Below are 25215 nucleotides of genomic sequence, written 5' to 3' on the forward strand. Positions count from 1 at the left end.
CCTTTCCTCAAGAAACCGCAACAAGAGCTGAATAAAAGGCAGTGAAACATCGTTATTATCCACTCACAGACATGATCTCTGTCTCCTAAAAGACTTTGCCTAAAAAGTTCAGGCTCGCCTTCGAAGATGCTCTATCTTAGCACAATTCACTGGCTTCCAAAAGGCCAAGCCCTTTAAGTTTTATTCTTCGCTTGATTCATCTGTATGTGTCCTGAAGAAGATGTGTGTTCAGCTGACCACTTTACACCTAAACAAGCATCCGCACCAGCGCTTCAATTGTACAGACCCCAGGTGAAATCTAATGTGTATTTGAGATATGCCTACCCTCATATTTATAACGATTGATATATAGGATATGGATAAAGTGAGTATAGACGGGAACAATAGTTCTACTCTTGATAAAGATTTATTTACTTGGCATATGTATATTGTACATGCCGTATGTATTGTTATATTAAGATCTTGTGGTTTTGAGGGGGGCCTTCATATGGTGCTGTACAGGACTGACTGTGGGTTTTAATGCGTTTGAGTGTGATATGAGATGTATGAGTGGTATGCAAGTAGAGGGTGTAATCATTTTTCTTTTGGGGGAGTTTGGCATTCAATCAATATATATTAATGCTTTAATCATGTGGTAAAAATTGTATAAATGTTTCAAAATAAACAAAAGAAATTAGAGATGTTGACCCTTATTTAAAGTGATTTTGATGTTGTGTCTAATTTGTGACTCCAGTAAGAAAGTATATTGTTAAAGGTGGGTTGGTTCTTTTTATGTTCTGCTTAGTTTTCCCTGTTCTGCTCCAATATCAGTTTCTTCTTCCTGGGGAACCCATTGTTGTCTTTATGTTGTCTGTACTCCTCCTGCTATTCCACCTCTCCCTTCTCCGTCTCCACTACCTCCTCCCTCGCCTCTTGCAACCTCCCCTCAGGGGTCACGAGAGTTGTACTCGGGCACAGACGGGCCTAGCCCCTAATCTCCAGCAGAGGACTTCTGCATTCTGCCCGCACTCCACAGATGGTCCTTACGAGGATTATGCTGTGGATCATCAGGGGGACCCAGACATCAACCATGTCCCTGTTAGGGTATCCCCCTCCCAGTAGCACCATGGCATACCACAGCATTATACAATGTGTGGCTACTTATCATAAGGTGGAAATGTTTGTAACCCCAGAGGATGACAACTGCTTGGTCGAGACACTCTAATACCGAGTGCCCACTCCAGTACCTATGTATGCTTAAGGGGATGGTAAAACCTGCCCCTGAGATGTTTAAGGTGCTGGTCAAATCCTGGGTGGTAAAACCCAGAATTGGAAAAAGTTCAAGCACGCACCCTCAGTTTCACTTTCTGTCAGATGCCAGGTGCCACTGAACTCCTTGATCATTACCACCACCCAGAAAAGAGCAACAGGAGACCAGGAGAGCAAAGTTATTGATGCTACAGGCATGAGGGTAATGGTCAGTGCTGCCATACATTTTGACATCTCTAATTTGATGGGCCTGCTGTTCTGGTATGGTAAGGCTCAGTTGGAAGAGTTGCAAGCCTTTCTCCAACATCTCCTGACCAGTACCACAAGAGAGGTGAGCTGATGGTAGAATAGGAGAAAGCCATCTCCAACGCTACCATCAGGTGTGTCTTGGATTCCGCTCATACATCTGCCAGAGGGTAACTACCTCAGTTATCCTCCTCTCCTGACTGCTTGTGCCTGGCTTCATTCCAGAGGTGCAGCTACATCTTATCAACCTGCCCTTCAACGGGGAACACCTATTCTGCCCACAAGTTGCTAATGCACTGGAGAAACTAAAGGAGAGCACCTACACTGCTAATGCTTTGTGTGGTTGCTCTTCATATTCATTCTGTGTGGGGCTTCTTATGGAGGCAACACGCAAGGAGTGGGTCTAAAGCCACTTCCCCAGAGCCAGTCCATTCCTACTAGCAACAGGGTTATCCTCAACAGAGTAGCAGGGGTTACACATTAGGCTCCTTCAGAGGGAATAGCTAAAAAGGTCAGGGCAGAGGCAGTCCCATTAAGGGAGCCTCTACTTCCAAAAACTGACCTGCCTCGCATCCCACCCGCTCACTACACTTGTGGGGGCAGATTTCAGAGATTTCTTCCCCCAGGGCGAGATCGCCACAGATTGGTGGTTTCCATTCATCACTGAGCATGCCTATTGCCTAGAACTCATCTCAGCTACACCAAACAAACCACCTCATATGCACACCCTCACCCCAGGACATCTCGAACTACTGCAGGAGCAGGTTCAGGCGCTCCTACCCAAAGGAGCCGTAGCACCAGTGTCCCTTCAACACCAGACTTAGTCCCAAAAAAGAACAGTTACCTCAGGCCACATTTTTGAGAAATTTAGCACACTTGTTGGCTCAGGCCTTCCACCTTGGCCACCAAAGTGAGATTATACTGGCCCTCTTAAGTCCATAGGTTATACTGATTTTGAACCGTCATAGGACTTTGTACACCCCAGCAGACCAGCCACTTGCTGGCAGGAGGTGAAGCACTTGCCAGTTCCTGCTCTCCCTCCAGTCTCTGCTCTCCCTCCAGTCTGAGCCTAAGTCTGGATTCCTGCATGCGGCTTCCCAGCTGTGGCCTGAGGAGAAAGGGTGAGTTTACCTGCCTGCACATAAGACGTTTCCAGCCTGTAGTCACTTGTCTATTGTTCGGTCCACAGCCTCTTCTGTTCTACCACACAGTATGTTTATGTCTCCAGCATCTCCTTAACTTCCATTATTAGGTCTGCAGCACCTGGTGACCTACTCAAGGTGCATCATAAGTCTGCAGCCACTACTAACTTACTAGTAAACTATTAGATTGACAGCCTCTGCTGATCCATGTGTGGTGTATTGTTATGTCCCCAGCCTCTGCTAATCTACTTGTGTACTTATTAGGGCCCCAGCTATTGTTATGGTATTTGTGATGTGTTATTAGGTATCCAGCCTCTGCTAAAGTACTGTTGTATATTAGGTCATATTGTTAGGTCTCTAGTCTCTGTTAGTAAACTTGTAGTGTATTATTAGGTCCCCAGCCTGTGATAATCTATTCATGGTGTGTTGTTGGTTGTCCAGCCTTTGCTAGCGACCTAATAAGGTATTAGGTGTACAGCCTCTGCTAATCTAATAGTGTGTAATTAGGGTCCCAGTCCTTGCTACTCGTAGCATCTTATAAAGTTTTCAGCCACTACTAACCTACTCAATAGGGTAATTCATCTCCTCAGCCTCTGTTAATCTATTCATGTGTATTATTAGGACCCCAAGCCTGCTAATCTACTCGTAGCTATTTACTAGACTTCCAGTCCTGCTTATCTCGTCATGGTGTATTTATTAGGTCCCCAGCCACTGCTAATCCAGTTGTGGCTAATCTCCTCATGGTGTATTATTAGAGCCTCAGCCGCTGCTAATCTGTTTATAGCATATTATCTGTCTCCAGTTGTGGCTAATCTACTCATGGTGTATTATTAGGTCCTCAGCCGCTGCTAACCTACTCATGGAATATTACTATATCCCCAGCCTGCAGTACCTTACTTGTGAGATACTGCTTGGTCTCCAGGCTGTGGTCACTTTACTGTGGTTTACTATTTGTTAAACAGTTTACAGAAACCACCTCATGATGTATTATTAGGTCCTCGCTCTTTTGTAACCTGCTTCGTCCTCACCATGTTCTAATTTACTCACAGTGTATTATTAGGTCCCCATTCTACAGTAAGCTACTAGTGGTATATCATTAGGTCTCCATCCTATGGTTACCTACTAGTGGTGCGATATTAGGTCTTACCCTGTTCTAACCTTCCCACAGTATATTAGTAAGTCCACAGCCCCCTAGTAAGCTACTTGTGGTGTATCATTAGCCCCTCCCCCCACAGTAACCTATCTGTGGTGTATCATTAGGTCTCCAGCCTTTGGTAACCTTCAAGTGATGTACTATTAGGCCTTCACCCTGTTCTACTACTATAAGATACTCAGTAACTTACATGAGGTGTATCACTGAGGCTCCAGCCTTTGGTAACCTTCTAGTGGTGTACTATTAGGCCTTCACCCTGTTCTACTATTATTAGATACCCAGTAACCTACTTGAGGTGTAGCATTAGGTCCCCAGCATTTAGTAACCTTCTAGGTGGTGTACTAATATGCCTTCATCGTGTTCTACTATTATTAGATACCCAGTAACCTACTTGAGGTGTAGCATTAGGTCTCCAGCCTACAGAACATAGTTGTGGTGTTTGATTAGGTCCTTGGCCTTCTGCAACCAGGTTTTGTATCATTAGGAATCCAGCCTGCTTTAACCTACTTGTGGTTGATGGGTGTATCCTATTGGGTTTCCTTTTCATCAAGCGCTTTGCGTTGTTAGCTAAGCCATAACAGAGCAGAGAATAATATTGGTTCTTAAAAGAAAGACAATGGACTACTGAGTCTTCAGTTAATGAATGCTTGGTTTGTAGTTTTTTCATGTTCGATGAGCTGCAGATAGTAGAACATGGGGATACTAATATAAACCCCTCTGCTCCTTTTTTAACCTGTAAGAGACTTCAACTGGGCATTCATAGTTTAAGGTGGAGGGAGCGGGTTAATGGGGGAACGACTCCAGAAGTATTTTCATTGTTTCCTAGCATCTGTTGTCTCTGGATGGCTCTGGGGGGACTCTGCTGTTTTCTGTTGCCTTATGGCTTTCTCTTGACTAAGCATCCTCTCAGCAGTCACACCAGTAGATTAAAATTCATTTGTGTTTATTCAAAAAATAAAAGTCTCTTCTCAAATTGCCCCTGAAACAGATGTCCCTAATCTTTCTAAATCTTGCTTTTCAAATAAATCATTATGTTCAGGAAAGATGTTTTGTTTTGATTCATCAAATAAAAGGTGCTTTAAAATGACTATTGCCACAAATTGCATTAGGCTTACCAAATCATGCCCAAAACATGCCAGTGCTTCCCTTGAACATTTTTCCTCTCTGTCTGCAAAGAGAAGGTCCTGGTGCAACAATTGCTCCGAGTTCAGCAGACTAGGAAAATTGTAGAAGATCCATCAGAAATGACTGACAATGTGGAGAAAATTGAGGGCTGAAAAATAACCTTTTAAAAGGAAGACCGCTTGATCAAGAGACAATACTTCTCAACCATCGATGGCAGTCACTGTACACAATATACGCTCACTGTTCTGTTTCTATAATCCTGAGCTCTTTTATGCTTTAAGATATATTATGGACCATCAAGGGAACTGCAGGTTTTATTCCCTTTTTAGGTTCACTATTATGTTCAACAATTGTTATCTTTTTTTCCCTCCTTCTTCCAAATCTGTATACACAATGTACAGAAGCTGTTCACCTTAAGACCCTCATCCTGTCCCACAATTCCTTGGGCTCCACTGGGGTAGAGCTGATCCTGAAGAGCTTACCTCACCAGACCATCACCGGACTAGAGCTTGGAGCGATTGCAACCATTCCACGTGATAATCCACTAATGGATGCTGTAGTGCGCTACCTGTCTCAGGTAAGGGTGACTTGCTTTCTTTCTCTCGCTCGTTCTCTCTCATGATGCCATTTTGTGTTTGGATGCAGATTTAGATTAATTGAATGCAGGTTTTTTTTCCTCATTCAAACTACAGTCATGAGCACCTACACGTTAGACCACAGGACCAGAGACTTTTATGTAGTTAAACTTTAAGCCTTGATACAGACCACTGATTAACAGCTATAGGGCAGATTGTCAGCTGAATTACTCCTATGTACAACACCGAAAAGAGAAACATAGATTTGTGTTGAAACCAAATATATCAAGATCTCTTATATAGGAAAATTGAACCGTGCACAGAAAAGCCTGATGTCTGCACAAGTTTACTTCTGAAAACAACTAACCGTTCTTAACAACTACACAATGTATATTGAACACACACACACACACAGTCTTGCAAATATCAAGTATTTCTATTGAAAACAACTTTGAGGTTTTCCACTCAACTTTCTTTAGGCCATCGTTTCCAAAACAATGGGTTGTGAGCCAAATCTTGGTGGGTCGTGAAAGTCCATGCAGTAAATAAAAAAAACTTTAAATTCTGTGTTTTCACATTTGCTGTGCTTCAAAGACTGAGGTCAAATATCAGGCTATGTCGTCTGACAAATTGCTGCTTATTCTTTTAACATGGGTATTGGTGTTTTACAAACTCATCTCACTTTGCAGTCGGAGAAGGAGAAGTCAAGTGAATTATGTGACAATTTTGCTAAGGTACAGAGAGAATGAAAGGAAAGGCAGTAGAAAGTCATTTTTTGTAAAACACCAAAAAATATAAAAACCTGTAAATGAACTGTACACATCAAGCAGTCAGGAAATCAAAAATTAAGCGCATTTTCTTTGTAATTCTGAAGTGTGATGGAACAAAGATTTTAATATTATCATAACAAATCAAGACATTTTACTTGGTGATGCACAAATAATAAAGATTCACTGAAACTCGATTTCTGCATGTTATCATTTTAGTGCAGTATAGTTTTATCAGTAAAACTGTATTTCTTTTTAAATTTAGTGGCTGTTTCATCGGAAAATATGCTGTCTGTAAATGACAGTGCGCTGCCAAATCACCTGCCTCATGTCTATTAAAGCTAGGTCGGTGGCAAAAGTTTGTTGTTCTAAAAATTGGGTTGTGGTTCTCTAAGTTTGGGAAGCACTGCTGTAGACTATTGGTTACTGTATTCTGACTCTTACAAGTCACAGTCTTGAGCAAAGCAGGCTTTATTCCCAAATCTCAGTCCTTTTATCTATTAAGCCATAATATTTTAGACTGAGTGTTAGTGCTATGGTAACATTAACACATTTATTCTTTCATGTGTACATAATCATACATGGAGAAGTAATGGTACACCCTTCCTTGTGTTCTTGGAACAGACAAACCAGAATGACCTTGGTGTACACTTTGTCTCGATAATGTTTTTTCATGAGGTAGTTTGGGGTTTTCGTAGGAAGGGCAAAAAAGCAGCACCTTTTAAATGGAAATTACATTTTTTTGTTCCTTGCTGTCATCTCTGTAGAATGTATGATTTGGTTGTGGTTATTATCTTCTGTTTTACTCTGCTTAGGTATTTGTATGATTTTATCATTGACTATGTTTTTTTCGCTTTATACTTCATTTTAACTTCTTCTGGAGTTTCCTTGACTAATCATGATGTTAGATGTCTTTCGAGGTGTAGAGACCACGTTTGTGAGATACAACACTGAATCAGACTATGTAACACACTTAATGAACTTATTTTGTGCCTCGAGGTCAGCAAAGATAAGCTCACTCCCTTTGTGTGTGTGTGTGTGTATAGTATCTTGGGTGACGTTATATTGCAAGCTCATATTTAACATAAGTATTGGTCCTTTCATTGGAGCCTAATCAGTGTCAATGATGTAGAAACCTGATCAGAAACAGTCTTTGGTCCACACAAATTAAGAAAAGTCTGTTTATCTGCAGTTTGACCCTGGTCTTTGCCATACTTGCCGTGGGTCAGTGTAAACAGGTGCCTAGAAGTTAAAACTCCAAGTGCTGCTTTGAGGCTAGAAGAGGCGGACCGTCTAGGAGATAACGTGGGAGTCAGCTGCAGGAGTTAAGGCACAAGCTTTTGTGAGCTATACAGTGTCTTGTAAAAAACTATTTTACTGAACAGAGTAGCTTTCTTAGATGTGTCTAAAGCCTGAGGCGAGGTATTAAGATAAATTTCTTAAACAACCATTGTTGTATGTCCGGTAGCGTAAGACTAATGATGGTTAGTGAGACACCAATATTAATTGCTTTCTGTCCAAGAACAATGCACTGTTTGGTTTGTTTGCTCAAGAAGTGGCTAAACTCTAGACCAAGAACACTTACTTTGCGATTTAAAAGTAAAAGCTGCTCAGTTTGGGGGGTCTTTAATTACTAAATTGAAAGTAAAAGTTGCACAGTGTGAGGGTCTTTAATTACTAATTTGAAAGTAAAAGTTGCACAGTGTGAGGGTCTTTAATTACTGGTTTGAAAGAAAACATTGCACGGTGTGAGGGTTTTTAATTACTGTTTTGAAAGTAAACGTTGCACGGTGTGAGGGTCTTTAATTACTAATTTGAAAGTAAACGTTGCACAGTGTGAGGGTCTTTAATTACTGGTTTGAAAGTAAACGTTACACGGTTTGAGGGTCTTTAATTACTAATTTGAAAGTAAACGTTGGACAGTGTGAGAGTCTTTAATTACTGGTTTGAAAGTAAACGTTGCACAGTTTGAGGGTCTTTAATTACTAATTTGAAAGTGAACGTTGCACGGTTTGAGGGTCTTTAATTACTGGTTTGAAAGTGAATGTTGCACAGTGTGAGGGTCTTTAATTACTGGTTTGAAAGTGAATGTTGCACAGTGTGAGGGTCTTTAATTACTGGATTGAAAGTAAACGTTGCACATTTTGAGGGTCTTTAATTACTAATTTGAAAGTAAACGTTGCACGGTGTGAAAGTCTTTACTGGTTTGAAAGTAAACGTTGCACTGTGTGAGGGTCTTTACTGGAATGAAAGTAAACGTTGCACAGTGTGAGGGTCTTTCATTACTAGTTTGGGTAGAAAGCAATGTATGCACCCCTACAAAGCCAGTAAGTCACTGCATAGTTAATTAAACAGAGGTTTCAATCAAGAACAGTGGGCTTGCTGTCAGTTGCCAAAGCGTAAAGCAACAGATCTACCGGAGGGAAAATGTATTAAGTATTACCACGCCAAAACAGTTTTAATGTAGAGAGAGTAACCAGTAAAGTTCCCCATCTAAATGGGTAAAAGAAAGTATTGATTTGTGTGGTTCCAGTAGAACAAATGTTGATACAGGAAATTAGGCGAAAAGAAAAATGGAAACATCTTCTATAGAACCCATAGGAGAAGCCAGAATCATTATCAGTCTTTAGACTTGCCTCTGAAGGCCCCTGTTGCACCAAACGTGAAGCAGAGTTACCAGCAAACTGTTCGGTGACTCAGGCTGGGAGAGCGCAGGTGGAGTCTGTTATTACTCGGATCGGTGCACTAAATGCTTCCCAAGCTGTGTTTAGCTCTTTTGGGGAGACCACGCCATGTCTTCAAAGTAGGGTGGCGGAATTCTCAAAGACTCTGCTTTGGAATACCAATTAAAAGTCCCCTAATTTGTCAGAAGTTGCACTTGTTCTTCCTCGATTCTCCCAACCCTAGGGCCCCCGCCTGGGGAATGCAAGCCACGAATCCCATGGGGCGATAGCCGCCTCAGCTGCTGCTTCTTGAGGGCAAGTGTCCACCTTTGCCGCACATGCTCATTCCTTCTTCCAAGGTGCAGTATTTACCCAGCATCTTCCTGTGACCACAGAAGGCAAGCTTTCCTCACTTTGAGAATTCCATCCAGAGCATTGGTGCAAGAGAAAGCAGGATCCCCCAAAACCTCAATTCTCTTCCTGCTTTGCTTGCCCCCCTGCAGGTTCAGTAGTATTCTGATTCTGTTGTGGTTTGGAGCCCCAAGAAATAGTAGTACCTCCACAGTAGTTGATGCAGTACACTGAATACGTCTTTGCTACATTCCCATATTGAGCCCTTCCCTACATTTTCAACAGTGCCTCCGACACGGATAAAAGTATCCAAGAAGGCACTGTACCCGGGGGTTTTCAGGGTAACTAATGTGCATTTTCAATGCTAGATTTTTAGCTGCCAGCCCGTATGCCTGCCTACTAAAATGAGTTTATATCTTCTTCCCAATAATGAAAAGCCTACTTAGGCTGGTTTTGGGTCCAAGGCTCCTCCCAGGGTGAACAAAGGCCGCCCAGCTATAGGAAGGCAGGCATCCGAGGTAGGCCCACACTGCTGCCCTGTTTTGATATAAAAATTACTATTATCAGAGTGCCTGCCTTTCCTTTGTTTGGCCCTTTGATGTCAGCTGTTCCCGCCTCTCTTGGCCTTCCGTAGCTAAGTGTAGATGGATGTTCCTGAAATTAACCTTCACCTGCCTTTCCTGTCAGCGTCCTTTTGGTCTCCAGCAACTCTCTGGTGAGAGTCAGTAACAGATGTTACAGGTTAGACTTGGCGTGGAGAAATGTAATTACAATCACTGCATGAGGGACAAGCCTGGCAGTCCCAGTTTAAGGGACTGCTGTGTCTCGGGTTATACAGCTTTTCTACAAATTATCTTTGTGGCATTTATTCGACAGATCAAAGTTTACTATTAGATTAGATTTTTAATTGCTGAATAAACTGCCATGTCATTGCTTATTTCATTTGCTGCCGGACTGAAATTGGAATTTATTGATTTTACCCCTAAAGCTGGCTACCACAAATGCAAGGCTGCGTTAATTTATACAATGAGTAGTACGTTGGAATTCTGTTACTGCAGATATAGGGACCTTTGCATATTTACAAATGCGTCAGTTCTACATGTCTTGCACATAGGCTTTGTGGACTCCAAAGCAACTTTAAGTAGCTGTTTTGCTTTCACTAATGACCGAGCTGACAAAAATCTCTGGAATGCATTTCTTAGTTTAAAGATGACATTTATTATTACTTCACCACGAGGTTCCTGAGAGAGGAGATTAGTAGGTTGGAGGCACACGTTTAAAAATAGTCACAGCAATGAAAGGAAAATATATAAAAGTGATTCTCAACTGCAATGTACACAGCAAATATATGTGATTATATTATAGCATAACTGCCAAGCAAAGAATAAAGTCAAAATTCATCACCGTAGGGCCTATCACTTCATCTTTCTCATGCCAGCAAGCTGATGACCCCTATTCAACTGCGAGAAAGAGATTTTCCACCCTCACGAGACAGGTCAGGCAGTTGACATCCACTACTGACTGAAGTCTCGGAAAATTCCCCCTCGCTGCTGCCTAGGGACACCTTTTATAGAATATTCAAAACATGCTGACTACTGTAGGTCAGAGTTGGAAGAAACAACGTCAAAGGTTGGCCAAGTTTTCAAGGCTGTCTCTCCCAAGGCCGAGTCCTTCCCTGCACTAATGAAAAACACAAAATATGCACTTCCTCATCATGCTATCTTGTTCAGTAAGAGAAAATACGAAAAACACAAGCTTATTTTACCATGTGGAAAAACACAGCTCATCTGCAATGTCCCAACTGCAATGTCTAACGCCACCTTAAAGCTAATAGGCAGCTAAACTGAATACAAAATGTGATGTGCTACTGGTGAACATTGAACAACTAATATGCACAGTGGTGAAACACAAATGCTGTAAGTAGGTGTTTTAAACCTGTCAAAAAAGGTTTATTCTGTCATGCGGCTGTTGCAGCTGTGGCCTACATTAGTTGAGGCTGTTGCGTCATCCCTAGCGCCATGTTTCTAAAGTTACCCATGTGATTGATACACATTCCCGTATATGAAATCTGACTTTCATGCCACCTTTGCAACTTTACGATGGCATCACGTAAAATGTAGGGACTTCAATCAGGATGAGGCAATTAATTTGTCAGGTTTGTAAAGGTGAGATGCACTGATAGGTGCCCAGAGTCCGAATACATCAGCAAGTCCAGCTCCATAGCATAAAAAAAAGCATGCAGGGGAATTATGAAAAGTTAAATATCCCTGTGCAGGTCCTTTATCCTAATTAGTCTGTTATCTTTACCTAGGATGGATGTGCTTTGACTCGCCTGAACCTGTCCGGAAACCATCTGACTGAAGACGCATTGAGAGACTTTTCCAGGTAACCAGGGTGCAGTTGTTTATAAGGCAACATTATTTCTGTTAACATATAACTATCTAATTAAAGGGCATGTTCAGTCTTTCTGTCCCCTGGCTAGGGCAGTTGGGGGTTACTGAGTGGACACCGGCATGTCCAACCATCAGGCCTTGCCGCAACCCTTAAAGACCCCAACAGTGTTCTGATACTTCCTCACTACCTCAAGGGTGGAGGGAGGTGACAGGAAGCTACTTGATGGCTCAGTTTTCTTTTTTAACAAACTAGGAGTCAACCAGTCACACAATCAGGCCTTAAAACCGCCCCAAAAGCCCCATTCGGTCTGCCCTCTGGGGGTTGGGAAGCATATTGGGGCATTTATTGCCAAGTTGTCTGGAGTCCAAGTTGGGGATAAAGAGCCTAATAAACACAAGGGCTTTATTTCTAAAAAGGGATTGGTGTGTGGGACAGCCTCTCCAGACATCTGGCCTTGCCTCCAACCCTATAACTCCCAACAGTCTTTCTGTAGGAGATTTGGATTAGGGGTGTACTCTGTTTAACCCTCCCTGTGCATGCAGAAAGGACACTAGACACCAGAGGTCTATTGTTTCTATGTATATTTAAAAAATAATGGGTTGAGGCGGACCCACCCTTCCTGGCATAGGGCCATGCCCCGAACAGTCTTTCTTACCCAAATCAGCTCCCCTGCCCCTCCCCATTCTGCCTCTCCCGAGTGGCAGAAAGACTGTCTTGATCTTGAGGGTGGCATCTGCAGTGCACTGCCAGGAGAGACGAGCCCCACAGCCCATTCTGTTTCTCAGTTTTTATCATTGAGGGTCTGGGGGACTTTCTGCACAGCTTCAGAATTCTCCCATCCCCCCACCGCCCCTCACCCCAAAGGGGCAGGCTTCAGATGATTAACATTCCAATTTGTGTACCTAAGGTGGCTAAGTGTTCATCAGCCTACCAAGAAAAAAGTGATAAAGAATGGGGAGAGGCTCTGGGCCATCTTGGCATCGAGCCCCACCCCTGGACACCAGACAGTCTTTCTGCTACGTGGGGGAGACAGAATGAGGCGCATACCCCCTCTCTGCCAGAACATATGTCAAAACTAACCTCAAAGAAATCCCAAATTCCTCTTGCTTGCCATGGTGAATGGCTCCACTATTTGGGTTCTCGATTAGGAGGCAACATAATCACCCTACCAGTCTGGGCATCTCTGAAAACTTAGAAACCCTGAGACACAAGAGTGGTGCGGATTGTATATATTCCAACCAGAGTACCCTGCAAACGTTGATGTGTGGGACAGAAAATACTGTTTTCCATATTTATGTAACCGAAGACTCTTGCACTTTCCGCCAATGGCCACACTCGCCCAATTGTATGCTGCCTCTCATGTTTGGGTGATCCTAATGCACTTCATAGGAACAGAAAAAGCACATTGACTTCACATTGTTCAGGTTTTGACCACTTGCTGTTGTGGGCGATAGATCTGACCACATTAGTGAGTACTGTTTTCATTGGGTAAAATGTGGGAACACTGGGTAGTAGGAATGTTGTGTTTTCCTCCAAATCCGAGACTCTTTCCCCAAAGAAATGTGACGGAAAATCCTTGATTTTTGCAAAAGTTTGAGGTTTGTATGCCATCCTCTGTAAGAAAATGTAGTGGGATCCACAACCCCACAATCCCCTGGGTGTCTGATTTTCAGAAATGTCTGGGTATGGTAAGTCTCCAAGGATGCTGGCCAACCACAGGCCTAAATCCCCCATTTACACATCGCCAGAAAGGGTGAATTTCAAATGAAAAATCTTAATGTTTTCCATGTTGTGTTTTGGGTTTTTTAAGTTAATAGGCACATCCATACAAGTGGGGTACCATCTTTGATATGAGAAGTGTGGGAACGCAGAATAGTAGAAGATTTGTTATTGTCAATTCAATTTCTTCCCATTGTTGGCTTCAAATATAAGCCAGCTTGCAAGAAAGAACACATTTTGCAAAATGCTCTCTAAGTTTCATATTATGGGTATTCTCAAATTCACAAATAACCACTAGTCCCTTCTTATTACCCTGGGCACATTTAAAAATGCTCAGGTTTCCTTCATACTCATGTTCTATTCATTACCATATAAATTGAAGGTGGATTGGTACACAATGAGAAATCATTATAAACTGCAGCTCATGTGATGGCTCTGGGTATTGTGTGTTTTTGGACAACCAACCAACACCATATAATCCTGTGACCAGACGACTCTGGTGGACTAAACGGTATGTTACTTTTGTAGATTGGCATTTAGGGCAAAAAAAATGGCAGGTGAAAACAGTGTCACCTGTTTCTATGTTTGACCTACTTATTTTCTTTAGTTTTTAATTTCAGCGATTAGTCTCTTCAGGAAAACCATGAGCGATATACACAAATGACACCCTACTAAATTTAGAATGTTGTTTACTTTTTTATATATCTTTCCGTGTTCACACCTGTTTCTACCACAAACTTGCAAGTAGGTGGAAACCACAAAAATAGGCAAAACTGACTACACCTTAGAAAACTGAAAAAGCTGTGATTACATTTTTTTTTTTTTTTAATTTATTTCACAACTCTGCCTCTTCCTGAAAGCTAGGACGGTGGTGATCTTAGTACAGCAAAATGTATGTTGATGCAAATCTTAGAACAAAAACTCATACGGTTTTGCACAGCGAGATGTTTTTTTTAAAAAACTGAACATGTTGCTACACTTTTACTATTTTCTTGGTTCACTCTAGGGGAGTTCATAAAACCTTGGTACCTTTAGAAACCCCAGCATGTATGGAAAAAAGAAACTATTTAAGCCTGCATAGCTTTTGTTTGGAAAAAAAAAAACTTTGGAGTCTTAAGTGTGAAGTTCCCCAGGCATCAAAAGGGGACTCAACTCTGACAAGGGAGTTGGGGAGTTGAGGGGTGGGGTGTGGAATGGGAGGATTACAGACTCAGCATTTAAGGGATTAAACAGGCATGTTATTAGCTTTCTTTTGTTTCTTGAGTAGGTTGCTTTCTCACATATCTGCAGAGAGAGTTCAACAGATGAGATCCTACGATGCAGACTGACTTTACACCATGCGATGTTGAGTTAAATTTGGTCTTGGCTATTAGATCTGCATTACTAGATCTAACTTGCTATTGGGAATGTAGCTTGGGATCATCATGTTGGCATATTTTGGACCTGTTTCCATACCTCCCCTAGACCTTTTCCCTTTCTCCCACTCCAACTGAGCTTCCTAAACTGCAGCGATTTTGACAATTTGTTCTCTGTGCTGTCTGAAGATAATATTCCTTTAAGGACCAGTGTAACATGAGAACATTTCTCAACAGTAAGACTGCTTGATTCTGGAGTTTTCAACCCAAACATCGTTGCAGTAAGCCAGCCTTGATAACCTCAAACGTCTGGCTACTTCAGTGCACTGAGCATGATGTAACAGTAGTAATAAAAGTTCGTGTTTTTAGTTGCCACTGAGATATGATAACCAAATGAGGTCCCCAAATCGACGAATGTTTGCTTTGAAAGGAGTTCAGGAGACACCTGGTTCCTCTGACTGGGACAAGGAAGTAAACATTTTAGTTTTTGACCTGTTTAGACATTGATTGCTTTTGTTAATTCAACAGTAAGGGTATTTCATCTAGTCAGTGATGTTATTGCAAAGTTCATTGTGATACTCACATGAATATACAGCTAGATCCCATTAGCTTTAAAAGTAGGTGATAACATGAGATGAGCACAGCCACTGATTTTGTGCATGTTTAAAAACAGGAAATGGGAGGGATACTTCTAAACCTTACCTGAAATGGGTCCACAGTTAATGATGAAGAGCAGTTTTCTGATTTGTTCGCTGTTTGTTTGCAAGAACAAATGACACAATTCGGGAGCTGTTCCAGAGATCCCTTTCCTTTGCTTCAAACACTCTAAGTGTTTTGTGATCCCCGGTGTTGTAAGCCCTGGACAGGTCAAAGAGTGTAAAGATTTGTTGTTAAGTCAGCATCCGAGGATCACAGTGTGCCTTCTAGGGTTGAGTAATTGTGGTTCCCAAATTCTTGGTGGTCTCAAACTAGACTGTGCTAAGTAGAATCTGGTTGTCATGCGGTCCCTTTTTCTATGATGTTGCTAACAATGGAGAGTTTGGGGATGGGTCTGAAATTTGCAGGATCTTGCTGTTTGGCAGCCGGTTTGTAGGTCTCTCCTAAAGACAGCTTTTTCCTGTCTTGTGGAAAGACCTCTTGTGGACCATACCACAAACTTACAGTGGGCCTAAAACCTATCTTACTTGGCTTTATTGTCACACTCATTTGCTTCTTATTCAGTGGCTTTCTTTCTCTTTCGTGTGTTTGTCCCTCCCCTGGCGCATAGCCTTTTTATTATTTTTTTGGTTGGTTGGGTTGTGTCCTTCCACTGCATACATTTAGGAAACTATCCATTCTTTTTCATTCGACACTCCATGAGAGTTCTTGTGTTTTCTGGCTGTCTCACTCATATGCAGGAATCCCACCCAAGGGTCTGTTGGTGTAGTAGCAGAACATGCGTGAGTCATCACTGGTATCCCATGGTGATATGTCAAGCCCTCAGAGCTCCAACTGGAGGTTGCTTTTGTGTTTGCGATTTACTCCCACTTCCCAGGTCTAATTGTTCTGCTTCCTCTGCTGCCACCAGGTGCCTTTTGCTTTGCCCCTCATTGGTCTCCTTGGATTTGTCTGGAAATTCTGGGATTGGCCTTCTTGGATTAGAGCTTCTTCTTGCAGCCGTCAGGGAACGGAACTGTGGCCTAAAGTATTTAAATCTTGCAGGTAAGGTTATGGTTGTGATGCCATTTTGTTGCCAACCATATTGTTTGTTTTGGTACTTATTGGAGTACAAACAGTATTTATTGTATTATGGATTTTCAGTTAGGGCACTTTTTTAAAACTTAATATTATGATTGTTCCATTTAAGATGGTTCTGCTGATGCTGCTTAAAGAGCTTTATTAGTATGAAAAGTATAGGTTACTTTTAGCTGCCTCTTGTGCTTTTTAGTGATTGAAGTATAGCAGTTCTTTCCAGTGGCCATTTAGATCTCTTTATCACAGCGCAAGCAACCGAAAAGCAGTGTTGCAAGCTTGGGGACCGAGACAGACTCAGCACATGAGTGTAGTGGCATACTCACATGCTTCGTATACATACTCACATGCTTCGTATACATACTCACATGCTTTGTATACATTCACATCATATAACGAAAGCAGAAGGCAAACTAGTAACACAGTTTCTGATGGATGCTTCTTCCTGGAGATTCCTCACCCTTTGAATAGCCCCAGGTGTTCGACTGAAGCTGGACATTTTTGCAATAGCTCTCCTGCACAGGTGGGTTGCGATTGCCTGGCTTACCATCTGCACATGAAGTCACTGGAGCCATATAGCGCTACCCCCACACACTGATGTCCGTTCCTTTTTTCCCGCGCTCTTTGTCACGGATGCAGAGCGGCTTTCTATGGAAATTTCTTTTTCCAAAAATTCTAGTCTGGTTCAAGCTCGGACTGCTGCAAGGTCTGTTTGTAATACTTGGATCTAAGCTGGACCCTAGATTGTGCAAGTAGTTTATACTCAAGCATTCCAAGGCCATAAAGGAGCTAGAGGCAAAGCTGTTCATGGCACGCAACAAGTGCTGGGCCCAGCATCACTCGCGGTCCAGGTCACAGCCCAAATCATTCGTCACCTTCTTCCAAGTCATCAAAAGGCAAGTAGAAGAAGCACAAGAAGTGGCAGCATCAGGAACACTCCATGGCAAGATGCTGTTCCCGCTCCAAGGCTAGGTCTCCACGCCGCTCACCCTCTTTCCCAGCCCTGGAGCTAGTGGACATCATTCCAGCAGAAGAACCTACGCCAACCCAGCTCCAGCACCGACTGTCTGTCTTAACCAGATATTCTGGCAACTGGTGCAAGTCATTGCATTTACACGGGCCATGCTGGTGCTCTTTCATGGGGTTTCATTTCATTCTGGCGTGCCTTCAAGCCCCATGGAGCAGACTGGTTTTTACTGCTGGTGGGAACTCCTCTGGCAGTAGCTAACCCTAGACATGGTCTTTCGGGCACTCTTCCATCTGCAGATGGAGCTGCAGCGGTGTCCAGACCCCGGTGTGGAGCCTCCACTCAATCCGACTCTAGTCTGTGCTGAAGGAAAGTCCTTATTAGTGTGCTTTTACAAAGAAGTGCAGAGGTTGGTAGAGGAGGAACAGTACAGGGAGGAATCTCAAGCCAGACCTTTTGACCAGAGGGAAATACTGGCAAAGGATGGTTGGCACATTTGGCCCCGATTCATACCACGTCCTAATGCCCGACATACCATATGACGATGCCAGCAGTGAAGGTGCCAGGTCACTGCCCCCTGCTAGCACAGGTGCAGTGGATTTCCTGGCTCTGCAGAATGCAAGCAGCCTGGATACCTCTTTAGAGGTGGACTTAGTGTCCTTGAGGGCCACTCTTTGCAGAGGTTGTGTCCTTTGATGCAGTGATTAGAAATGCAGTAGAAGCACTAGAACTAGCTCTGCCTGTGCAGGAGGACTAAGGGAGCCACCTTTTGACAGATTTGAGAGACATCTTGCAGCCCCCCCTACCACTTCTGAGCCACCGCTCCTGTTTAATGACACCTTATGAACCCTGTATGGCTGCTTGGGCTAAGCCTGCGCCTGCACCATTAGCGAGGCGGAAACTTGCCCGATGTTACCAGCTAGCACCAGAGGATCCATCTTTCTGGTCCTCCCATCCTTTGCTGGAGAGTCTTGTAGTGCACGCATTGTCTTGCTCAAACCACAACCCCTGCTCTTTTGCCAGTGCACCTCCAGAGCGAGGGTCTAAATAACTGGCGGCCATGACCAAGTAAGTGTTCTCCTAGGAGGGCTGATGTTCAGGTCTCTGAATGCCACATGCCTCATAGCTAGGTACACATACACACTGCGGAAAATGGCGCAGATGCTGCTACAGTCTCTCGGACCATCTCAAGAAAGATTTCGCAGAGGTTTTTAAGGGAGGACAAAATGCAGCATTACTGCATTACCTCAGAGAGGATGGATTCCTAGTGATAAAAAAAACTCTGCATTAAACCCAGTACTCGTTGGCACGGTGGAAATATCCGACTTGCCTTGTGAATCTGACTAAACCGGACACTTTTTGTTGCATTCAATACAACCCCTGGTGCGCCTATACAATTTATACTTTTTACCTAATTGTCATAATATGGAATCCCAATCTATGTGATTTTTCATGTAGGAAATGCTTTTTTTTTATTTATTTTTTAAACTGTGCTTAATATTGTTAAATTTTGCTTCCGTATACTTCTGTGGCTCAATTTTATATTGCTATGCCAGTTTTTAAATTAAATTGATACGCTTACCATCATGGTCTGGCTCTGTTCCTGCAGTTACAGTATAAAAGCTCAGAGATTCAAAACTTAATTGAAGTGCTGAAGCAGGCTCTAATATTTGTTTAAATCCCAGTTATCCTCACAATAATGTTGGATTATCATGAGTTAATGATATTCTATCTTAATACGCCATAAGATTGATTGGGGACAGATGCAGACCAAAAAAGCACTCCTTGCCATAGTTCCGAATACTTTGCTATTGCTTGCATTTTAATTCCTCTGTCTTTTCCTTCCAAGGTTGCTCCATCCGTGGTCCACTGAATACTTCTACCTTGGATGGGATCTCCTCTAACCTTCAAGAGCTGCAGTTGTGCACCAGCCACCTTACCAAGAGCGACAAGGAGAGCCTGATGCAAGCCTGGCCCAGCGGCCCGGGTCTGGTCTCGCGCCAACAGAAGCTGTTCTGGAAGAGTCTGTGAGATAGATGCATGTGTGTCCTCTGGTAGGAGTACTCCACCACTCACCTGGCACTTTAACAGAAGACCCACCAAGCCTGCACTGCCCAAACTCAGCTTGGGCCCAGGACTACAGATTGGCACCTTCAATTGTACAGTATTTTAAGCATAGCTCTTTTTGTATTTATAGATTTTTATTCATAATAAATATTTACTCATTCTTTGAGAAAAAGCTCAAACTAACTCACAGGGTGTGGCTTAAGCACATTATTGTTTCTCCCCCTTTAAATTAAGGGGGGTCAAGGAGGGTTGGGGGTCAATCTAAACCTGCCAGGCAGTGATCATCACCTCAGCCGAGGTCATCACCCAAGCTATCATGTGAACATGTTGTTGGGAGTTAAAACAGAGTTTGTACTGAGCACATCTCAGACTTGTGTCTCATCAGTGATTTGATTGGTTCATGCATTTTTGATCTTCATTCATAATTGAGGATTTTGCAGCATGAATCTTTTCTGGATTCACATGCTGTGCATTATTCTGCCATCGGGATGTCCCCCCCCCCCCCAGTTTGGCAACTTCAGATTATTTTCTTCTGCCATTGGGTCTGGGTGTTTTCATGGAAACGTCTTCAACTTAACAACTTCAAAGAATTGCTGGAAGACTGTGAGGAAAGTAGAACAAGTAAGAAAAATCATTCATTCAACACCTTTGAGGAGAGGGCGAAAGGAAGAACAAGAGCGCATTTCCGGCGGATCATCGAGAATGCCCGAACGGGAGGCTCCCTGCATGGCGTGATGTAAATATGCTGTTTCAGTTTTGTATCACATCGTAACTGGAAAAATAAGAAATTAAATCCTTGCAAGACACAACAAATCATAAGCAAAGATTGAAACCCTGAGTGTTTCTGTGATAGTAGCTTGGGTTATTAGATGGAAAGATTTTCATTGGATAGTTTGAAAGTCATAACAATCTACTGAGTGAAAACCGTTATCAGTGGAGGGATGGGGCAGGATGAGGTAGATATGTCTAGTGGCAACAGTGGATTAGTGGACTTAGGGTGAGACTGGCCTGAGCATGTTAAAAAAAAAAAAAAAAAAAAAAAAATAGTAGTAGTGGTGGGCAGTGGATGGCAGGAGAAAGTAAGGCCACTTAGAATATATTAAAACCCATGTGTTGCTGGAAACAGAGTGCCAGGGTTTGGTGATCTTCAGATTGTTTCTTCTGTTATTTGGGGCCCATCTTGCCAGTTTGTTGGAGTAACTTGATACATTGCCTAAAAAAAAAAGCGAAGGTACTGAAATCTGGGTCAAGGCAAGTCAGCAGAACCTAGGATTTATAGTTTAGCATCCACCTGTTGGCGTAACTGAGGCTTTTGTGCCAAGCTGCCACAGAAAGCAGCTCTGGAGTTAGAGTTCAGGCGCTCATACTCTGGCATCTGGATGGTGGCAACAGCTCGCTCCACAGACTCATTCTGTGTTCACTCGTGAATATTCTTTGAAGTGTAAACCTTGAACAATGCAGCTGTCTTCCCATCTCAAGTTGATAGGCAGGGAATTCCAGAGCTCGGGTGCAAGACAGGCGAACAACCGGCCACCACTTCTAGCTCTGTGATTCCTGGGAACAGCCAGAAGATCCAGGTTGTTCGACCTGAGGGCCCTGTTGGATTGATGGGGGTGTGATCAGCTGATGTAGAACTTTTGGGCCCGCTTTAGCTTTGTTCAGGTTTACAAGACACAGTGCCTTAACCCCTCAGGTGCCTTGGACGAGCTGGGCTCGCCCTCAGCCACAGTTGCCATGTGTCGAGGACGAGCCCAGCTTGTCCTCTTCCTGGCCTACTCCCCCCCCCCCCCCCCCCCCCCCCCAAGTGGGCCTCCCATGCACACCCCAATCAGGGATAGAAGGGGAATTGCTTCCTCCTCCACCCCTGTTTCCCCCCAACCCCCCCCCCCCTCCCCTCCTTAGGCAAGGGTCGCTCCCCTGGGGGGCAAATTGTGTTTAGGCCATATGGCAGATCGGCCTATTTTTATTTGGCCAATAAACCACTAGACACTAGGGATTTTTATTTTTTTGTGTAATTTTCACGCAAGGGGTGCAACCCTTAGGCAAGGGTCGTTCCCCTGGGGGGCAAATTTCTGCTCCCCTTGGGTGCAGATCTGCCTATTTCTATTAGGTTAAGTGCAGAAACCACTTAGACACCAGGGATTGGTGTGTGTATATGTGTGTGCTTTGTTTGGTGGGGTAAGAGGGGAGCCCCTTGGGCAAGGGTCTCTCCCCATGGGGGCACATTACTGTTGGCCATATCTGCCCCCCTTGGGGGCAGATCGGCCTATTTTTGGAAGGCCCATCTGCTCCCAAGGGGGGGCAGAAAGCCCACCAGAGACCAGGGAAGATTTTTTTTTTCTTCAAAATTAGAGGGTGGGGGTATGGCCATACTCCCACCCCAAACCATACTCACACCCCAAATAAATGGGGCCAAGGTTTTTCTGCCCACCAGTGGGCAGATTGGGCAATTACCCTGATCCACACCCTGGAGGGGCAGAAAGTCTAGTAGATGCCGCCGCATTCTAAAACATCTTATCTCACGGCAAGCAAGAGGACATTTGATTACTTTGGGTTTTGGTTTTACATTTGGGCCATGAGAGCTTGGTTAACTCTCAAAATCGTCCCACTTAGAATGGTGAGGGCTGCACTTTTTTGACTTTGGGACGCAGCCATGTAGAAAAAACTACAAGACCTAGACACATCTGAAAACTAAACATCTGGGTGATTCCAGGGTGGTGTGCTTCAAATGCATCCTGCACCATTTTCAAACCCACAATGCCCTGCAAACCTCCAACTTTGCTGGAAATCACACATTTTTTCGACATTTTTGAGATGGAACCTTCCGGAATCTGCAGGAATCCACTAAATCCCTACCACCCAGCATTGTCTCATCTTTACCAATAAAAATTCTGCCCCACTTATCAGCCTAAAAATGTTTTTTTTTCAAACTGCCCTTTTGGACCCGCTTTGGTTCCCCCTCGATTTCAACATGTTTTTGGCTCTTCCCTGTCATAGGCACTTGGCCCACCTACACAAGTGAGGTATCATTTTTACCTGGAGACTGAGGGGAACGTTGGGTGGTAGGAAATTTGTCCCGGTGCAGTGATCTCACTCAGAAATGCGGGGAAAAAATGATTTTTTTCTTTTTAAATCTAAATGTGAGGTTTGCTGAGGATTCTGGGTAAGAAAACATTGGGAGATCCACGTGAGTCACACCTCCCTGGACTCATTCGGGTGTCTAGTTTTCAGAAATGTTTGGGTTTGGTAGGTTTCCTTATATAGCTGCTGAGCCCAGGACCAAAAATGCAGGTCGTCCCCCATCCCCACCCCATGGCAAAAAACAGGTAGTTTAGTATTTGATAATTTTGATGTGTCCACATAGTGTTTTGGAGCATTTCCTTTTGCGGGACCTAGGCCTATTCACACAAGTGAGGTACCATTTTTATCGGGAGACTTGGGGGAACGCTGGGTGGAAGGAAATTTGTGGCTCCTCTCAGATTCCAGAACTTTCTGTCACCGAAATGTGAGGAAAACTTTTTTTTTTGCCACTTTTTGAGGTTTGCAAAGGATTCTGGGTAACAGAACCTGGTCAGAGCCCCACAAGTCACCCCATCTTGGATTCCCCTAGGTGTCTAGTTTTAAAAAATGTGTAGTTTTGGTAGGTTTCCCTCGGTGCCGGCTGTGCTAGAGGCCAAAATCCACAGCTAGGCACTTTGCAATAAACAGGTTGGCTTTCTTTGGGAAAATGTGATGTGATTTTTATCGGGAGACTTGGGGGGAACAAAGAATAGCAGAACAAGTGCTATTGCCCCTTGCGTTTCTCTCCATTTTTTCCTTCCAAATGTAAGACAGTGTGTAAAAAAGACGTCTATTTGAGAAATGCCCTGTAATTCACATGCTAGTATGGTCACCCATTCAGAGATGTGCAAATAACCACTGCTTCTCAACACCTTATCTTGTGCCCATTTTGGAAATACAAAGGTTTTCTTGATACCTATTTTTCACTCTTTATATTTCACCAAATGGATTGCTGTATCCCCGGTATAGAATGAAAACCCACTGCAAGGTGCAGCTCATTTATTGGCTCTGGGTACCTATGGTTCTTGATGAACCTACAAGCCCTATGTATCCCCGCAACCAGAAGAGTCCAGCAGACGGAACAGTATATTGCTTTAAAACAATCTGACATCAACAGTAAAAAGTTACAGAGTAAAACGTGAAGAAAAATGGCTGGTTTTTTTACCCCAATTTGAATATCTTTTTATTTCAGCTGTAATTTTCTGTAAGAAACCCTTGTAGGATCTACACAAATTACCCATTACTGAATTCAGAATTTTGTCTACTTTTCAGAAATGTTTAGCTTTCCGGGATCCTGCATTGGTTTCACACCCATTTCTGTCTCTAACTGGAAGGAGGCTGAAAGCACAAAAAATAGTAAAAATGGGGTATGTCCCACTAAAATGCCAAAACTATGTAGTCAAGAGTGCAAAAGAAAATGTATATCTAGTGCTACTTGAATTATGCAGCAGTGGAGGACCAAATATTTCGATGGTGATTAAATTATGTGGCAGTGCAGTGAAACCTATTCAATCCTTTATGTAAAGGAAATTCAATAAAGGTTTATTAAGAAAAAAAGTCCAAGCATTCACCAAATCATATCGAAACTGTTATTCACCAACACATTATTTTGTTTTGCTGAAAGCTCAGGATTGCAATTATTATACCAATTTGTAAAGCGTGTGGCTAGCCAACAGGGTTTCCTAGTGCTAGATAAAACAAAAGGCAGTGAATAATTTAGAAAAGCCAAGTGAGATTCCGGAACATACCAAGAGATTTGCAGGATCTATTGAGACGGGCAAAGAGTTCCAGTGTTTGGGACCTGGATATTAAAAGGACCAACCACCTTGTCAAGCCATACAAAACCTATTAACCATTGCAACATTAAGATTACTAGAATGAAGAGGCCAACTAAGACAGTTAGATGCCACGAGTGACCTGGAATAAAGTGGAGCAGAATTTGCCAAAGCTTTAACCGCATAATATAGTGCTTTAAATTGGACTCGCTTGCTAATCTGGAGCCAATGAAGGCCTCAAAGAAGATTAGATGCTGAAGAGTGTTTAGGAAGATGAAAAACAGCCAGGCAGCCACATTGTGAACTACTAGTGGGAGTTTAAGTGTGCCCTTCAATGACCCCAGGTAGAGAATATTACCATAATCTACGCTAGAAATGATTAGTGCCTGTACTAAGGACCTTTGGGCAGAAGCAGGAAGTAGCCAGAGAATTTTTCTTAGCCACCTCAGGACGCCAAAACAGGTAGAGGCTACCTTCGTAATTTGATGATCCAACAACTGGGGAGTATTCAGCTATGCATCCAGACCCAAAAGCAGAAACAAATAATGTGAAGAAGGTGACCATGATTGAGAGCTTCCAGAGAGGGCATATGATGTCAGAGGTGGCTGGATAGGGCACCAAATGGTGGATCCGGCGATGACCAGCAAAAAAACAAAAAGAGGACTACTACTACTACAGAGAAGAATTCCGGACCCAACCACTAGATGGCAGAATAATGCACAGCATGTGAATCCAGACAATCTCTCAAGTTGCAAAACTACTCCTACAGATAAGAAACAAATTTGTTCCTAACTACCCAAGCAGGGGTATGAGCAGAACCCATTACATAGAACTGACGTCACTGCGCGAGGGCGGCGTTTATGTACTACTCCCGACG

At 43.2% G+C, this 25215-nt stretch overlaps 1 protein-coding gene across 2 annotated transcripts in view; it reads left to right on the plus strand.

Annotated features, from left to right (window-relative positions):
* The window catches only part of TONSL (tonsoku like, DNA repair protein), a 239726-nt gene extending 220062 nt beyond the window's left edge, over positions 1 to 19664 (plus strand). For both annotated transcript variants that reach the window (XM_069220998.1, XM_069220999.1), the window contains exons 23-26: positions 5316 to 5491; positions 11582 to 11655; positions 16306 to 16439; positions 19286 to 19664. In XM_069220998.1, coding sequence (XP_069077099.1) covers positions 5316 to 5491; positions 11582 to 11655; positions 16306 to 16439; positions 19286 to 19467 — 566 coding nt within the window. In that variant the 3' untranslated portion in view covers positions 19468 to 19664. The remainder of the gene's footprint in view (positions 1 to 5315; positions 5492 to 11581; positions 11656 to 16305; positions 16440 to 19285) is intronic.
* Positions 19665 to 25215: the final 5551 nt, after the last annotated feature.

The sequence above is a fragment of the Pleurodeles waltl genome, chromosome 2_2, assembly GCF_031143425.1.
Source record: "Pleurodeles waltl isolate 20211129_DDA chromosome 2_2, aPleWal1.hap1.20221129, whole genome shotgun sequence".
In the NCBI taxonomy this organism is placed as follows: Eukaryota; Metazoa; Chordata; class Amphibia; order Caudata; family Salamandridae; genus Pleurodeles; species Pleurodeles waltl.